Source organism: Orbicella franksi, chromosome 15 (genome assembly GCF_964199315.1).
Source record: "Orbicella franksi chromosome 15, jaOrbFran1.1, whole genome shotgun sequence".
NCBI classification, from domain to species: Eukaryota; Metazoa; Cnidaria; class Anthozoa; order Scleractinia; family Merulinidae; genus Orbicella; species Orbicella franksi.
The window spans coordinates 16,826,853-16,844,352 of NC_138159.1; the positions used below are offsets into that span (position 1 = coordinate 16,826,853).

General features: G+C 39.0%; 2 protein-coding genes across 3 annotated transcripts in view; both read left to right on the forward strand.

Moving 5' to 3' along the window:
- The first annotated feature begins 7,125 nt into the window (after positions 1-7,125).
- On the forward strand, positions 7,126-13,332 carry LOC145470682 (blastula protease 10-like). Its single transcript, XM_081454504.1, has 5 exons — positions 7,126-7,267; positions 10,533-10,566; positions 10,694-10,837; positions 11,054-11,207; positions 13,103-13,332. The coding sequence occupies exons 1-5, from the start codon at positions 7,241-7,243 to the stop codon at positions 13,296-13,298; spliced, it is 555 nt and encodes a 184-aa protein (XP_081310630.1). The 5' UTR covers positions 7,126-7,240; the 3' UTR covers positions 13,299-13,332.
- A 110-nt stretch (positions 13,333-13,442) lies between these two features.
- Positions 13,443-17,500, forward strand: part of LOC145470637 (uncharacterized) — a 23,235-nt gene continuing 19,177 nt past the window's right edge. For both annotated transcript variants that reach the window (XM_081454445.1, XM_081454446.1), the window contains exons 1-2: positions 13,443-13,726; positions 17,092-17,143. In XM_081454445.1, coding sequence (XP_081310571.1) covers positions 13,642-13,726; positions 17,092-17,143 — 137 coding nt within the window. In that variant the 5' untranslated portion in view covers positions 13,443-13,641. The remainder of the gene's footprint in view (positions 13,727-17,091; positions 17,144-17,500) is intronic.

The window sequence follows — 17,500 nt, forward strand, 5'->3', positions numbered from 1 at the left end:
ATAGTGACTTTTCTGTTTTTTTTGTCACTTAACGTATTTTGCCACCTTATGCGCATAATTGTAGATCTATTTGTAATGCAAAAACTAGCCCACACATTTACTTGACAATGACATCCCTACGATGTCGAAACGCTCAAAATTTTTTACCAATTGATGCCTTTGTTTCTACGACTCAAGGAATATTTTAGGAATGCGCAGGAAGAAATGAAAACACGTCATCATACTGTACTAATGGTTTATAACCAATGAAATCTTCAAATTTCATATGATCTTATTACATGAGATTTTTGCGACACGTTAATTTCGCGAATTTCTCGATTTAAAAATAATCGCGCAATTAAACTGCCCCGAACAATAAGTGTCACTAACATAACATGATGCAAAAATTAAGTGACTTACATTATGTTTCTGTTGACATAACTGTAGTTCCGCTGTTGTGTTTTATTTCAATTTTGACGTTATTGTACCTTTGGTAAACTAGGTTTACTAAATTGACGGACATGTTAAAGTAACATTGCCGAGAAAATAAATTGTGTTACGCAAAAACGCGAGTTAAAATGTTCCCAAATACAAATTTTTTGCAAAATCGCGGAATTTTAGGGTCGCGAAATATACGCACCTCAAAATCGCGAAATGAACGTGTCGCGAAAATTTCATGCGATAAGGATGAAAATATTCAATAACAACGTCTTTACAGTCATTATAGTCACCAAGTTCTTTCCTTTTTGCTTCAGAATCAGATCCTTCAGGGTAAAAAAAGCTAGACGCGTATCCAGATTGGTCAAATTTTGGGATAAGAGCCCTCATCCCTTTACAGGCGAATCTTTGCCGACGTCATTGTTTACATTTTTCCTCATTAACATACGACTTTGCGCATAGAAGGCATCATGCTAGACACGATTTTACTAGAAAAACTTAAGGTATCAGTAAGGGGAAAATTTGCAATTTTGCATAATTTTACTTTTTTAAGCGGTTGGATAAATCTTAAAGTAATCTTTTAGATAAAAAAAACTCCACGAAAAAATCTTATATCTGCCACTAGTTATTGCGCGAGAAAGATTGTGTTGCATATTAATTACTTAATTGAGAGTTGACAAGTTCTGTCAAATGAATTAATTATCGAGGCAAGAAGTCACATGACATCAAGATCATGCTGAGTGGACACGCGATTCGCGCGCCATAATCAGTGCCGGATGTCTTCGAAGAAGACAGAGCGATCTTGCCCGTTTTCATTGGCTAAAGGAAGGCCAAAGAAGGCGAAAAACACTTTCAACGAAGAGTGGGCCGCTAAATTAGCGGAAAGCGGCAAAGGGTTCGTTTTACAATCAAGAAAAATTGCTGGATGAACGCGACAACGATCGCGATCACGAAGCCAGCGAGAAAGCCGAAATGAGCGCAAGCCGCGCTAAAATACTGTTGCAAGAAACTGTCGAAGCAGAGGAGATTGACGAAGAGAAGTGGACGAAATTGAAAGACAGATCGATTGTACAAAATTAGAATCAGCAGTGCAACATTTTTTTTTTCTTACCCAGCTATTGTCATTTCTTCCAGTATCTTTGCCTTTGCATCAACATCAGTCGATGTAGTCCCGTTTACGGCGTCCTCTCCAGCGTTTCTCTTTGTGCGCTTGCATTCTCTCGGGAACCTTCTACGGGCCTTCGGCATGTTAACGGTGACATGGTCATAATTTTGAAGATTAGTCAACCGATACGTAAAATTTCGAACGCTAATATAGTAAATCAAAAGATAATTTCACGTTTACTAACTTTGGAATTCTGACTTCACACATGAAAAAGCGGTTTATTCACTGGTGAATAATTTACCGCGCGCCGTCGCGGAAATTTGTACCTGTTCCATGTTAACTGTCACAGTCCTATTGTTATACAGAAAGTTGATTCCTCTGCGGTGTCTCCCTTGGTGTGATAATCTCATAACACTTGGATGCCGCCGAATTTTATTTTTTCTCTGTTTCTCGAAAGTAAAATATAGGCGAGTTGTACGTGCATTTCGAGTTCCAGGTCGGCAGCCCCTGGACCAAATTGGCTGAAATTCGGAGAGAATGTTGTCAGAACGAACGCCGACAAAACCGTGTCTGCGAATTCTGATTACTCTTTTCATTAAAAAGTTATGCCTTTTTTTTCGCGGGCAGTCCTATTTTTTTCCTTTTTCTAACTTTATCCTCTTGTAAAATAATAACAAACGCATGTGCCAAAAATCTGAGACACGGTTTTTGAGGTCAATGTGTGAAGAAACGGATGCCATGTTAATCGTTTTCTCCGACCTAAATTTAGCGGGCGTATACCTTGATTTATGGGTTCGTGAAGCTTTGTAAATATATTCACATTTTCGAAACACGGTAAATTTTTACCGTTTTAAACAGGTCAGGTCATAATCTGTAGTTATTAAGCTTCCAGTAAATATACGGTTTATATGGGTTTTTGTTAAAGCCGCGAACGCTAGAGCGGACCGCGCGCGGATGGTCAAATGGGTTATACTGATACCTTAAAGAGCTCGTGAAACTTAGTAAGTGGTGAAATTTTTGCCTCTTTGGGTATAATATTCTAGGAGAAATTGGCTTTCAAAAACATTAAAATTTCTGTGTGGTAAAAGCGCTAATGAGCTCCTACATTCTTTGTAAAATTTTGAGCTTTTAAACCCTCGTCGCACAAAAAGTATTCAATACATCGCGCTCAAATTCCTTGGGACAGTTAATCGTGCTGTGCCCTTTCAATATTCAGTATTAATCTCTTGTAGCTCCATCAGAAACCGCATCGCTTATGGTAATGAGGCAAATATTGTTATTCTACTAAGATTTCCATTCCATCTCGCTGTCGACAAAATTATTGACTAAAGCTGCTGACAACATAGACATGAAGGATCATTGTGACGTAGGTTTATGGCCAACGTTAAGACCACTGGCACTTCACTAAAATTTGGCAATTTCACTCATTTGACCACGCTGCTTAATTTTTCGAAAATCTTAAAGTCGTAGCCCAGGATTAGTGCGAGGAAGGCCATGTGCCCAAGGCAGAAGAAAGAAGCGCAATTACATACCTCCTTCATCAGTTGTTACAGATATTTGAATCATTCTTCCTACTCCGGCTGACGTATAAGCTGATATTTGCACGACGTATGTCGTATCAGGCTTGACTCCACCAATCAGCGCGCTTGTTTCAGTGTCATTCACTGTTGTTACGTTTGGTTGTTCAGCTGCTATCCAATGACTAACTTCCCAGACTCTGAGCCGATAACTTTGGACTTTGCCGTTTGTAAACTCTTGAAGGATTAAGTTCCAGGTAAGCAGAAAAGAAAGGCCTGTGAGATTGTGAACGATGACCTTTTGCGGCGGTTGACTGGGAACTAAGAGAAAACCAAACTTTTAAATAACTCTTTAGTTGATAACTGGTAACCTAAATCATGGTTTAACTCAAAAATTCAACCGTCCTTAGCCCTGAATATTCTCCTATTGAACATTTCTCAGCGAGTGTCAAGACTAATTTGGAATTGCTTTGGTTTAATCTACTACTCTCTTTGATTGGTTGAAAAAAAGAAAGCACCACTGTAATTATCAACTTGGTAACTATCGTTTTGGTAACTATCGTTTTGGTAACCTTCGTTTGGCGATGGTTACATGTTACTAGTTTGAATTCTCATTGGTTCAATGCATTGCTTGTTTTTCTTATGTTATGCCTTTTATTTGTAATGCTTTCGTTTTACTACACTCACTCCGCTCTAGGTCAGTTACGTTGTTAGCACTTCTTGCACAGTAATTAGTTTTGTCTTGCTATTACTGGGCTCAATGGACCTTTATACCATGGGTGTTTTGTTCCATTACAGACCAAGTGATATTCTCTAGAGAGTTTTACTTTTACAGTATTCTTCTAAAAATGATTTATTCATACACACGCGACTATTTGAAAATTTGAAAGCAAGAATTCTCAAGAGCCAATCATCGTATGCTCCGAGAGCTCGTCCACACTACGCCTGAGAAATTTGAAAACGCAGCTTTATTTCTACGATCAGGCCTACCGTCCACACTAATCCGTCACGAAAACGCTCTTCAAACGAGAGAAATCATGTTGAAAACTCCGACTTTGCGTTTTCGTGTGGACGGAAAACATTTTGAAAACGGAGCTTTTCGAAAACGATGGGGTCACGATAATCATGTGATTTCCCTGCCCTAGTTTTCCTCAAACACAAATCCAAGATTACCGATGATTGTTGCGTCTTCAAATTTCTCCGGCGTAGTGTTAACGGAAAACTTTTGATGCGTTTTCAAAGTGAAAACGCTGTTTTCGAATTCCTCCGGCGCAGTGTGGACAGGGCCTGAAGTGGAACAACAAAGCGCCCAAGCTAATAAGACGTTCTTTAAACCCAAATTCTAGGGCACCCCTCGTGAATCAATCCGACTATCTCTTTCAGTTACCGCCTTTTTCTGCCTTGCTCGCACAAAGTGTAACTCAGTCAGTGAAATAAGAGAAAAATAGAAATAATGAACACTCATGAAAACTTACTCCGTTTCGACCTCAGAAAACATATAACGCAGATGATATCGAAAAACAGGAAGTCTTTATCTCGTCTTTTGGTTTGTTCCAGCGTATTTACGCGCACCTGGTTTTGTGAACTCAGCTGATGATTTTAAATGACAAGGGTTTTTCTTTGCTTGCCTCTAGAACAACGAATGACACTATATCAACTGTGGTGGCTCACAGCAACTTCATAAGAAACAGTCATTAATCAGGTATAAAATGACAGGTTTCCTACCGGTCTAGATTTCCCCTTTCTGAACAAAGTATTCATTGATTAAAAAACTGTAACATCAGATTCTAGACAAAGTCTCGTTTAAAGGGAATTAGATATCTGAATGAACTTTTATTACCAATTAGGAATAATGAGTTGATGTGAAAAATTATTCCGCTTAAAACTTTGACCCCCAAAACACAAGAACGCTAATGGTGTTGAATGACAGGAAGTCTTCATTGCATCTTGTTTTATGGCCGACGGCAACTTCATGATAAAAAGTGGTTTATTTAGAGAGCCGTGTCTTGGTGACGAAATCTCTAACCACGTTTTATTACTGGTAACAGGAGCGCCACCCAATTTTCCTCTTTCTGTATAAAACTGCGTAGGTATTTTTTGTTACCATTAATTCGTTAGTTCGAATCCAAAATTCTCTGTGAATTTCTCAGTTAGGATGAAACAAAACCCGCGGGGCTTTCGCCGCGAGCTATAAATGTACTTTATTTTGTCACGACCATTCATTAAAAAAATGTCATTTTCCTCAGTGAAAAATCTAGGGAAATTTGAATGTTCCATAAAAAAATGCAGCAATTTCTTTTCATTTGTAAGATAAAAAGACTAATAAACTGGATGAATGCATAAATTGAAATGTCAGTCAATCGTATCAGAGCATCAAATTATAGAGGGGACAAACAATTACTGAGTTATTTGTTTAGGGTACGACAGATAAATATAAATGAGTGATTAAATGGAAATCGACTTGAGCACCAAGAGGTCTTTTTAAATTCTGTTCACGTACATAAATCGGCTCTTTTTTTCCACGAGAATATTGTTTTTTCGGCCGAGGTCGAATTTCTTATTTTTCTACCGATTTGCCGATTTTAGGCTGAAAATATTCTTGTGAATATTCTTATGGCGAATGATATTTCTGTTTTCGAATGTATTTGGTGTTTGGATGGTGTTAAAGTAATTTTGGAGCCAGCCTGCAGGCATCAAAGCCTGATATCACGCGCAGAACTTCTTTTCAAAATCTTAGCTTCGGGTTTATTCTTAAAATTTTCTTAAAATTTCGCAAATTTCAGCCTCCATATTCTTATAAAACATATTCTTATAAAAAAGAAAGAGTGTGTATTGTTCTGTTACGCTGTTTACACAGTTTGCGCAAGGAGGGAAGAACTATTTGGTGAAATTTGGCGCAAGCTACGATAGTTTTTATCGTCACACACGCACAAAAAATTTTCCAAAAATTGCACTTGTTTTGGAATATATTACAACTCGGCTAAAAGCACGAAATAGTTCAACACAGCATTTTGAAATATTGTTCGCGCTCAACTTGGTTTAATATTTAACCATTCTGTTGGAATATATTGAATGGTGCTACAGGATTTGGCCAAACATGAGCAACAATGAAGGAATATGTTGCCACGAAATATTGCGCCCGTTTAATTAACATTAAAGCAAAAAAACTGGAAATTGCAGCTGTTCATCAATGCATTCTAGCTTCAGTACAATTTATCACCAGTTATGTCGTTTCTTGCGGTTAAATCACGGTTGCATTTACAAAATAAACTTTTTCATGAACTTTTCAACCTCGGGTTTAAAATGGCTCTCTTATCACCAGCTGCAAACGGCGCGATGGCAAACACAATGCTACTTAGCATTCGCGTTGCTTGTAGGTGAAATGCTCTTTTAGCTTTTGTTCCGTCTTTCGTTTTTCAATTCTTTCATAAGGCGAATAAAACTTGTAACCTAACTCAACCGGATCGTCTCTTTTTCCTTCTAAACTGTTTAACACATCCATTTTTAAACAACAAATGTTTCTTCTCGGCTTGCAACACAATTTCGTGAATTCAGCTAACGTTTTTTTTAACCATCTACGAGTTTCTCCCTCAGCGCTAGCATTTAGTGGTAGTTTTTACATAACGTTGGGTATGCAACTTTCGGTTAAATGAAGGAGGAAGCAGCGGATGTAGATTTGTCGTGTGCTGTATTTTTTGACATCAGAATCTCGTTCAAAAAGGACTGAGAAATCGTTGGTATTGTTTCAATAAACTTTCTTGATGCACAACAAGGTTTAATCATCGTTAAAATTTACAAGCCTGAACTATCACCTGCTCTATAGTAGCTTATTGTGAACTTACAATGTAAACCTGGACTAGCTGAAACTCGGCAACAGATGAAAGTTCATAAATTTAAAATAATGCTCTTTCATAACAACATAATTTTCAAAATACAATTTTTCTAGTGAAGCGACTTTTTAACAGCTATTGCACAACTAAACTAAATAGACGGATAATGTCGAGGCCATTAACATCTTCCTGAATTTTAACTAAAGGCTAATTAGCAATTTGTTCTCATGACAGGTAAATATCACGAAAAATGGAAATAAGACTCAAGGCCAATGTCTTTTAACTTCCCTTCAGTAACGTAAACACATCAGTTAGATGGTTTGTATGTTCTCAGCAGTTACTTGACCCAGACACTGCGCACGGAATCAACGATGAAGGCTGCAGGGGTAACATTGATGGTGAGTGAGGGAATGAATCTATAACAGACTAAACATACTTTACAAAAATGCGTCAGCGTTCTTATATCTCTATTATGCCTAATACTGTGGAGTAGTGAATTTTCTTTATAACCTAAGTGTTCATAATTCTTTTTAACGTTCTTTTAAAACGGCCCGGTGCCATATGTGAGTTGAGTTTGTAATTGTTTCTCGCCTTGCTCCGAGGGTTTTTCTCCGGGTTCTCCGGTTTTCCTCACTCCACAAAAACCAACACCCCAAATTCCAATTCCAGGACAGAGGACGGAAATGAAAACCAGCTGATGTGGCTTCTTCTCGAAATATTTTAATATATTTTTATTTTATTTTGTTTGTATTTTAAAATAATTGATTGAGGGGTGTATAGCACTGCACTCCAACAACAGTGTGAATTTTTCGAAATTTGTAGCCTTTTTAGAAACATCTACAAATGTCAGTATTGTGCATAGATGCTGCAAATATCATATTTAATTTTGCTAGTTATATAAGACGGCATTCATAACAACCGACTTCACAATCAGCTTTCATCTGCTTATCGAAGCAAGAGTCCCTAAAAGCTTTCACTAGCTGCAGAATCTTGAATTGGTTTAGCTTAATAATGAAAAGTACGATGGACAAATCGCATGGGTAACGACACCATAATCAACAACGACAAAATATGCCGGGATGTCAGCTCCATATAAAAAAACTAATATTTAGAACACATTCATGTTTAATGAAACGTTAAGTTTGGTGAATGAAAATGTAATCCTCAAAACGGTTAGAAGGTTAATTATTTTGATCTGGGGTCATTAATATTACCCTAAGGCCCATTAGTTTTGGCTACTTCTGAGTTAAAAATGTCGTGAAACTTAACACGGTTTTTCGCGCCTTATCGAAACTAGCAATCAGTTTAGGATAATCAGCTGCATGAATGAATTAAGGAATCCTTCTGAGGGAGGGTTTCAAAAACGTAAATAACTAATGCGATTTAACCATTGTGCTAAATATGTTTCTCCTGTGTTATTTATTGCAACGTTTCTTTCGTTCGAATTCGTTCTTATCAGCTCCAGTGTACAAAAGGACTCACAAGGAATTCGAGCGAGATCGATAAACTTTAATAAGAGCCTTACGAAATAATTAGCACATTTACAGCCAAAGTAGCTTTCAGTCGATATTACCTATGCATTGCATACCGAATTATTTGGTTAGAGTTCCGGCAATTAACCCTTTTTTCATAAAAGCTTAAGGTGGCTCCCTATAGTTTAACGATCGCACGCGCGCTGAGGACGAAAGCTTAAGTATAACCTGCGCGCGCTCGAAGCTAAACGTCGGTGTTTTTCAATATTTTACGACGTCAACATGAACACAAAAAGCAAAACTGACAGTGAATGTTCCCGAGTTTCCTTCGGTGAAATTCCGTAAATTTGGCAGCCTGGTAGTAAAATTTAACTTTAGTTGGAGCCTGTTTTCATCTTTAAGACCATTTTTTTTTCGCAGCGGTAAAAGACACAAATTTGCAAAAATTGAAAAAAACCCGCAGGAGGATGCGATGTGCCGTGAAAATTTTGGAAGATTTCACCGAAAGAAATTTAAGAAAATCACAAATAAAGCCATAAAAAAGAGGTAAAAACGCATTTTTGGGGGCATTTATAATTCAAGACTAAAACCAAAAATTTTAACAGAGATGATGGTAAAACACTATTTAATCATTGCTTATTACATGTAGTAAGTTTGAGGGGACTGGGTGTAAAAAAAATGCAAAACAGCATTCAAAACATAACACTTGCGCGCGCAACGCCATAAATGATTACGCTATGGAACAACCTTAACTGGAAAATTAATCTGGCCTGAACTAAAAATCCATTCCGCAAAATTAGAACTTTAAACGTATCGAATACGGTAATTAATGTCCGTTCGGCTCGGATTTCGTAAATAGCCTATTTCGCTGGTGTTATTAGTTTTTGGTATGTACAATATTTTCTTTTCCATCGAAGAGAAACTAAAAAAGCAACTAAGGAGCAAAGGAAAGAAAAGTACAAGGTTGTTCTGCCAGCAGTGAAAAGTTTGAGACACAACAATGAACTCAAAAAGAATGTCCGGTCATAAGTATTGAGAGTGAACATGATTTTGAACTGAGCTGCAAGGTTCAATCTTCTTACCATCGTTTCAGTCTGGGTTCGGAAATAACCTTCATATCCTACATAACAACCAAGTCACTCAACAGCTCAACAACAGTCGCAAACACGCAAATTCTCCTTACTTGTCTCCGCTTATTTCTAATAGATCCTAATAGTACTAGTTCAGACATTTCAATCATTTATCAGTGCCTGGGAAGTAAGACAATTTCTCCTAATACCTCGCATTGTAATGATAATTTGAAGGGAAATATTTAGCCGATTACGTTTTAGAGATTAACTGACCTAACCAGACGAGCGCAAACAATCAAATTCACGGGACTGGTAACAAAAGACCCTTTGTGCTAGTGCAAGGGGTGATTTGATAGCATTTCCGTAGAAGATCTTAGCTTGTTTTTTTGTAACAAACCTTTAAGCTTTACTCTATGCCCTTATTTGATAGCCGTCGTGGATCTGGATTTTATCAATGTTCAGGCTTTTTTTTTTCATGAAATCAAAGAACGATAGCACAAGCTTTCTTCCTGAAACGATCTTCTGTTCACATATTTCCTTCATCAGCTGGCCCAGTTGATTTAGGACAACTGCTAAAAAGGCTACAACTCCCTTCAGTTGCAGGGGCGTAGCTAGGGGGGCCCCTGGGGTGCCCGCGACTCCCCTTTTGTATGCCTTTTTAAGTAAACAACCTACAACAGGTGGCAAAAATGACATGACAATCTGGTGAGTACCCTCACTTTGACACAGTGTGACCCCCCCTTTGAAAAATCTAGCTGGCTACGCCCCTAAGGTGGTCAGAAAGCAGACATCCTTAGCTACCGCACCTGGCTTGGAAACCTATATCGATACCAGTTCTGCAAAATGTTGTCGTTATTCGCTATCAAGACAATTATGGAAAAGAGACTAGGCTTGAACGAACAAGCGGACGACAAGCAGACTCCGCTCGTGCCACAATGTTTAATCAGCTGATGTTTTCCTTGACTCTTTCACACCTAAACTAATAAATACATTCAAACCGTCAGACTTAAAATTTTGCATTTGTTAAATAACGACGAGATGACGCCGAAACGTAATGTACTATCGTTTACGTTTCTTTTAAATAGGAAATTTCTGCTAATATTTTGTTTTTCTATCTACAGGCTTGCATAAATTCACTCGTTGTGTTGATGTCAGGTGAGTGCGTCCGTTTTACCAAGTAAAGCTATAATAAATTGTACTCAAAATTCAAGTGACGATTTAAAATCATGATTACACGTCGCCTCTTCAGGACGATGTAATAAACCGTTTCCCTCTTTACTAGGTGCTGCTATCAAGCAGCCGACTCCCACGGCATCCGTGACTACTCCCACGGCACCCGTGACTATTCCCACGGCACCCGTGACTACTCCTACGGCACCCGTGACTACTCCCACGGCACCCGTGACTACTCAGCCGCCCATTAACGGTAAGCTGATCAGTTATCTTTTAGCTGTTAAATATTCTCTTTTGTCCACCACACGGTGCAGTCAAGTCTCAGTACTGGATAATCGCCGCTAAGTTGGCCAGGAAGATAAATTTTACACGAGTTGGTGTCTCTAGCTTAGAAATGCCAGAATAGAAACAGCTTTGAATTTTAGCTTTTGGGAGCAAAGAATCAATCAACGATATATTTTATTTTCAGAATGTGGCGGGATTTTGAACGGGTCTTCGGGATCATTCTCGACTCCTGGATATCCTTCGTCTTATTTTGATGACTTGGACTGTACATGGACATTACATATTCTTGTCAACGGTTCCCTCAGACTTGATTTTCTAGAGTTCGAAACAGAGTCGAAGTAAGTCTTAGTCATAATTGGATCTGATAAGAATTAATTTAAAACAGCATGTTAGCAAAGTAAAGTGAAGTAAAGTAAAGTAAAGTAGAGTAGAGTAGAGTAGAGTAGCGTAGCGTAGAGCGGAGGGGAGTGGAGTGGAGTGGAGTGGAGAGGAGAGGAGAGGAGTGGCGTGGCGCGGCGTGGCGTGGCGCGGCGTGGCGCGGCGTGGCGTGGCGTGGCGTGGCGTGGCGTGGCGTGGCGTGGCGTGGCGTGGCGTGGCGTGGCGTGGCGTGGCGTGGCGTGGAGTGTAGTAGACTAGAGTAAAATAAAGTAAAGTAGAGTAGAGCAAAACTTTATCTAAACAGGGTAGCCCGTTCAGCTCAAAGGCTGGTATCTGTAGGGGCCCTGTATAAATAACATCGGGTTAAAAATACAAATTTATGTACACATATTAAAACTTTATAACTATACTTTAAATACAGAAACTACGTTAAAAATCTAATTACAATACTGAAATACTAATAGAAATCACTAAGAACTATTACGATAATAAAAACCCTTTTGCACGGCGGCAGAAAGTCTGTATGACTTCGGTCTTCGTTATGTCGGTGGGCAGCTCATTAAAAATATTCGCTCTGAGAATTAGTGCTTCTTTATAAAGCCATAATCAATCTTAATTTGCTAAGCGCGTTTTCTAGTTTGACTTGGTTACATGGTTTTTCTCCGAATCAATTCTGATTGGTGTTTAACAAACTTTTTATCGTAAAAAAATTATTTACATTTCGTGTGACAGGACTCCTGTGTGTGATGATTCGGATGCGATAATTTCTGTCAGTACCAGTAGAAAGTCTTAGCCTTCTTGCTTTTGTACGTTGTATATATATGCTTTTCCTGCCCTTACTAGTTTTTCCCGCGCTTGGTACTAGTTAAAACGTTTTCCTGCCCTTCGAACCAGTTACAAGTTTTCCCGCGCTTAGTACCAGTTACAAGTTTTCCCGCACTTAGGACCAGTTACAAGTTTTCCCTCTCCTAGTACCAGTTAGAAGTTTTCCCCATGCTTAGTACCAGTTAGAAGTTTTCCTGCGTTTAGTACCAGTTACAAGTTTTCCCTCTCCTAGTACCAGTTAGAAGTTTTCCCCATGCTTAGTACCAGTTAGAAGTTTTCCTGCGTTTAGTACCAGTTACAAGTTTTTCCCACGCTTAGTACCAGTTACAAGTTATCCCACACTTAGTACCAGTTACAAGTTTTTCCCACACTTAGTACCAGTTACAAGTTTTCCCCATGCTTAGTACCAGTTGGAAGTTTTCCCGCTCTTAGTACCAGTTGCAAGTTTTCCCGCACTTAGTACCAGTTAGAAGTTTTTCCCACGCTTAGTACCAGTTAGAAGTTTTTCCCACGCTTAGTACCAGTTACAAGTTTTTCCCACGCTTAGTACCAGTTAGAAGTTTTTCCCACGCTTAGTACCAGTTACAAGTTTTCCCCATGCTTAGTACCAGTTAGAAGTTTTTCCCACGCTTAGTACCAGTTAGAAGTTTTTCCCGCGCTTAGTACCAGTTGCAAGTTTTCCCGCGCTTAGTACCAGTTAGAAGTTTTTCCCGCGCTTAGTACCAGTTGCAAGTTTTCCCGCGCTTATTACCAGTTGACCGGTCCCTTAGTTGCAAAAGTGTAAGTTATGCACGACATAATGTGACACATGGCTCGACGTCAGACTTAATTTACACGTCAATAACCCAGTACCACGTTTTCTTGGAGCTTCGATGAGTTAACCGATAATGCCACACATGGTAGGATGTGATGTGATGTCACACATGGTATAATGTGACATGATGAAACGTGATGTCACACATGGCATGATGTGAAGTCAGTCTCACACCTAATTTATACGTCAATAACCCAGTACCATGTTTTCTTGCAGCTACGACTTTGTTGAGTTAGCCGACAGCTTAGGACAGGGAGTAACAGACCAGCTCAGTGGTTCTAAGGCGCGATTTAATGTCACTGTTGAAGGCAGAACAACTCAGTTATTGTACATCAAATTTACTTCAGATTCTTCTGTGACAGAGCGAGGTTTCCTGGCTGAATACAACATTACGATTAATGCACGTGAGTAATTTCTTATACAATTTTAAGAACGCCAAAGTAGAAAATGAAAACACACTTAATCGATTTTGTAACGCCATGCTATAAAAAAGGTAAAAGATTACCAAGTTAACATAATGATAATACTTGTAAGTCAAGTTAGGCTACAGGTAAATTAGAACTTGCAAAACTCGATAAACAATTACTGGATGACGTTTTAGTGATATCCACAATGATCAAACTCAAGGAAAAGTGTTTTAAGCCGAAGGCTGAGGCTGATAATTCTGTAATAATACCATTTTTACGGAAAGTGGCAGGAAATCTTCGAGAAATCGATTAATTAGTAACTCAATTCAAAATCTGTACATTAAATATATGTTTTTCTGTTACTGTAATTCATCAGTGCCTGTGACACGCGAGGTGACACAACCACCCGTTACCACCCAGCCACCCCTCACTGGTAAGCTAACCATCTGTTGACTCTTAGATATCCATTATTTTCTTCGTCAAGCAAGCAAGGTTTCCAGCTCCGGATGATTGATTTCAGTGCTGGTCAGTGACCTTCAGCTCTCGGTCCCGTCACCTTCACATCTCAACTTAAAGAATTAGGACAGTCTTTAGATTTAGATTAGATCATCGTCATTATCGCCTAGTATTCCCAGAGAAAATGGATGGTGGTGTTCGGCTCCCTTACCCTATTTAAGGCCTGACCAAAAATTCGATACCCTATTTAATACCTTACCCTTAAATCAATACCCTGTTTCAGACATGCCTTATAATTAGCTCTTTAATTTGGACCGATGTTAAAGACATTGTGAATGGCTTTTGTTGATGGTCTTATCGATAATGATGAAAAAGTAGGTTCTGTAAAAAAGAAACATACCCAGTTCAAGACTAGAATACAAAACCATACCTTATGTATGACCAAAATGGCCAAAATCTATACTCTATTTCTGACCAAAACGGCTAAAAATCATACCCTTTGGGGCCGCACATACCCATACAGCCCATGTAAGGGAGTACTCCCCGGGCATTATCGTCTGATGTAATTTCTCTTTTTCTCCTGGTTTCTGTGAGTTGGGGGATGCTTAGTTCCTTGCGCCCGAGTGGGGGATAGGGCCGTAGTTGGGGGATGAGTAGAACCACAAAGGGAGCCAGAGGTGCCTTTACGAGTCGACATCCAATCGCACCCTCCTTAATTAATGTTAAGCACCATGACTGAAAATATTTTCGGTCATGTGTGAACTGAGGATAAGTTCAACCTTCAAGCAGTGCCGAATGTTTAAGATTAGAGTAAAAGTTTTTTTTTCTCATATTGTCCCTTGTTCATTTCTGCTGCACGGAACCCGTTGCAATTAAGACCTTAAGCCAATATTCTTGGAGCACAACCCTCACATGACATATTTAGATCAATTTTTCAGTTGGTCTCTTGACTCTTCTAACTGAAAAATTCCAGCATGAAAGCGGTAAAAAATTTAACCATCAATTAACGAGGCAAACATACATTTAACAATATTTTTTTCAGAATGTGGCGGAATGTTGAACAGGTCTTCAGGATCATTCTCCACTCCTGGATATCCTTCACAGTCTTACTCTGTCGATCTGACTTGCGTATGGACTTTGAGTATTCCCACTGATGGCTTTGTTATAATTGCATTTCTGGCGTTCGAGACAGAGCAACGGTAAGCCCTCGTCATAATTAGAATTAAGAAATTTAATTTAAAACAGTATTTATTTACTGTTTGCAAGTAATCATTTTTGCTCTGCTAGGCGCGTTTTCTAACGTTTGACACTATGGTTTTTAGTTCAAGTTTCAGATTCAGATTTGCATTATTGGCAATTTTTACAAATCTTATACTAACTAAATTACTACATTAACAAGGAAATTACAGAAATGGAAATAAAGAAAAATGGAAAGCTTAAATCAACTGAAGATAATATGTAGTCAGTGACGAAAGAAGCTTAAGCTTTCGAGTTGGTCACCGACACGAACAAACAACTGGCAAGACATATATTACTACAAAAAACGAAAAAAACAAGTGAAATTGAATATCAAATATAGTTATAAATTAACATATAAAAACAATAAACGTATTAGAGTAAACTAAGTTCTAAATTTTAATAACAAAGAAAAAACGAAAGGAATTGTGGTAGTTGTAGTCAAATGACGACAAAGTGAAAATCTGCTATTCGTTCAAAAAACGTATGAAGTGACGTGATATCATGCATGACATGATGTGAGGAAATGTCACACATGGCATGATGCGACGTAATGTCACACATGACATGATATGACATGATGCCACACAAAACATGATGCGACGTAATGTCACACATGGCATGGTATGACATGATGTAGTGTGTGTCACACATAGCATGATGTGACATGATGTGACGTGTTGTCACATATGACATGATGTGACATGATGTCACACATGGCAGGATGTGATATGATGTCACACATGGTATAATGTGACATGATGAAACGTGATGTCACACATGGCATGATGTGAAGTCAGGGTCACACCTAATTTATACGTCAATAACCCAGTGCCATGTTTTCTTGCAGCTACGACACTGTTGAGTTAACCGACAGCTTAGGACATGAAATAACAGACCGGCTCAGTGGTTCTAAGGCAAGATTTAATGTCACTGTTGAAGGAAAAAAAACTCAGCTGTTGTACATCACATTTACTTCAGACTCTTCTATCACAAAGCGAGGTTTTCTGGCTCAATTCGGGATTTCGTTGAGTGAGTATCCTTGTTTTAAAGTTCCACGAGGACCAAAGTACAAACACAGGGGACCCAGACAAACTGTTTGTGTGCTGTGCACATTTACATTTTTATAGCAAATGTATGGGATTTACAGAACACTTTGCAAAATTGCATCGCCTTTCGCCGTAACTGCCTGAGGGTCCCTGGGTTGTGTTGCGCTATTGACATCACTGCCTATGCTAGTGAGTATTGGTTTTGCCTTTGCCACCCTATCCACGGGAAGGAATTTTTAACGGCCATTGTTTCACTGTATCCAATCAGACAGAGGCCAGGGAATAGCGATTTCGCTCCGGCACAACGTTTTGTCGCTACGCATTCTGACGGTTTGGAAATTTTCGGTCCTGGGTTTTGTTTGAAGGCTAGTAGTGTGCCGTTTGGATGAATTTTCGATTGAATGATATAGGAACATTCACGGAACTTTCCTCTTTCCGCTGTTTAGTTTGGAAGCAGAGCGATAGGATTTCATGCCGAAAATCACCTCGGCCAGGAGATGTTCCAGTTTTGAGCCGTTGGACTTTCCACCGTTTTATTATTATATGTATGGTAAACTTCGAACGTAAACTGAATCCTTCAAACCTGCTGAAATTGGCAATTTTGAGCCAATGAACGACAGTACACCATATATAAGATATATTTACTTTTATTGAGCAAGTATTTGTTCATATTTTCGTGATTTTATGCAATTCGGCAAAGTGTTCTGTAAATCCCATACATTTTTTACAAAAATGTAAATGTTCACATCACACAAACAGTTTGTCTGGGTACCCTGTGGTACAAAACGAAAATACATGTACACCCTACATCTCATAATATTGTAAACCAAGTATAAAAAAGTATCATGTTAAAAAAGTATTGATGAGTAGCTCAGGCTCGACATATTTAAAAGTTAAATAAGTATGCCCAATATTGTGCCCTTCAGGGTTTTAATGCAATAGTGTTTTTATGCAATAGAGTCTCTGCGGCCATCGGTTACACCCCGTCCTGAGAATTGTCCTTGTAAGTTAAGAATATAGAAGCAATAGAAACACTTATTTTGGTTTTGTGTTTCAGATATGGACGTCCTTGGCCATTGGCTGCTGGACGGTCAAGACAAGCTTGTAAGGTTGGTGATGATTTTCTTCCGCTAACTGGTCAGGGCGCCGGACTTGAAATCCGTAATTCATGGAGTTCAAGTCCAGTAACTTCTGGCCACTTGCTGGAGGTTTTTCATGGTAATACCAAGTACAACTCCTGGGCCAGGCGTGTATAAATAGGCCACTGGTTCACCTCCTGTCAGTTGGGATTTTAATCTTGTTGTATTCCCTGCCCTCGGAGCTAGGCGTGTCTTTCACCTGCAACAACTGGAACAGAGCCTGTCGATCTAGAATTAGCCTGCACAGCCACAGCAGGCGCTGTAACTCAACTAAAAACTGAATCATGGCGCAGAGTTCCATTGTCTCCAGAGACAGGCGGACGCCAA

Bases quoted from the DNA above. Each gene is read 5' to 3' on its own strand.
- LOC145470682 (XM_081454504.1), top strand. From the start codon at position 7,241: ATGAAGGCTGCAGGGGTAACATTGATG. The intron at 10,838-11,053 runs GTAAGCTGATCA...TTTTATTTTCAG, and splicing joins TACTCAGCCGCCCATTAACG to AATGTGGCGGGATTTTGAAC. The intron at 11,208-13,102 runs GTAAGTCTTAGT...GTTTTCTTGCAG, and splicing joins GAGTTCGAAACAGAGTCGAA to CTACGACTTTGTTGAGTTAG.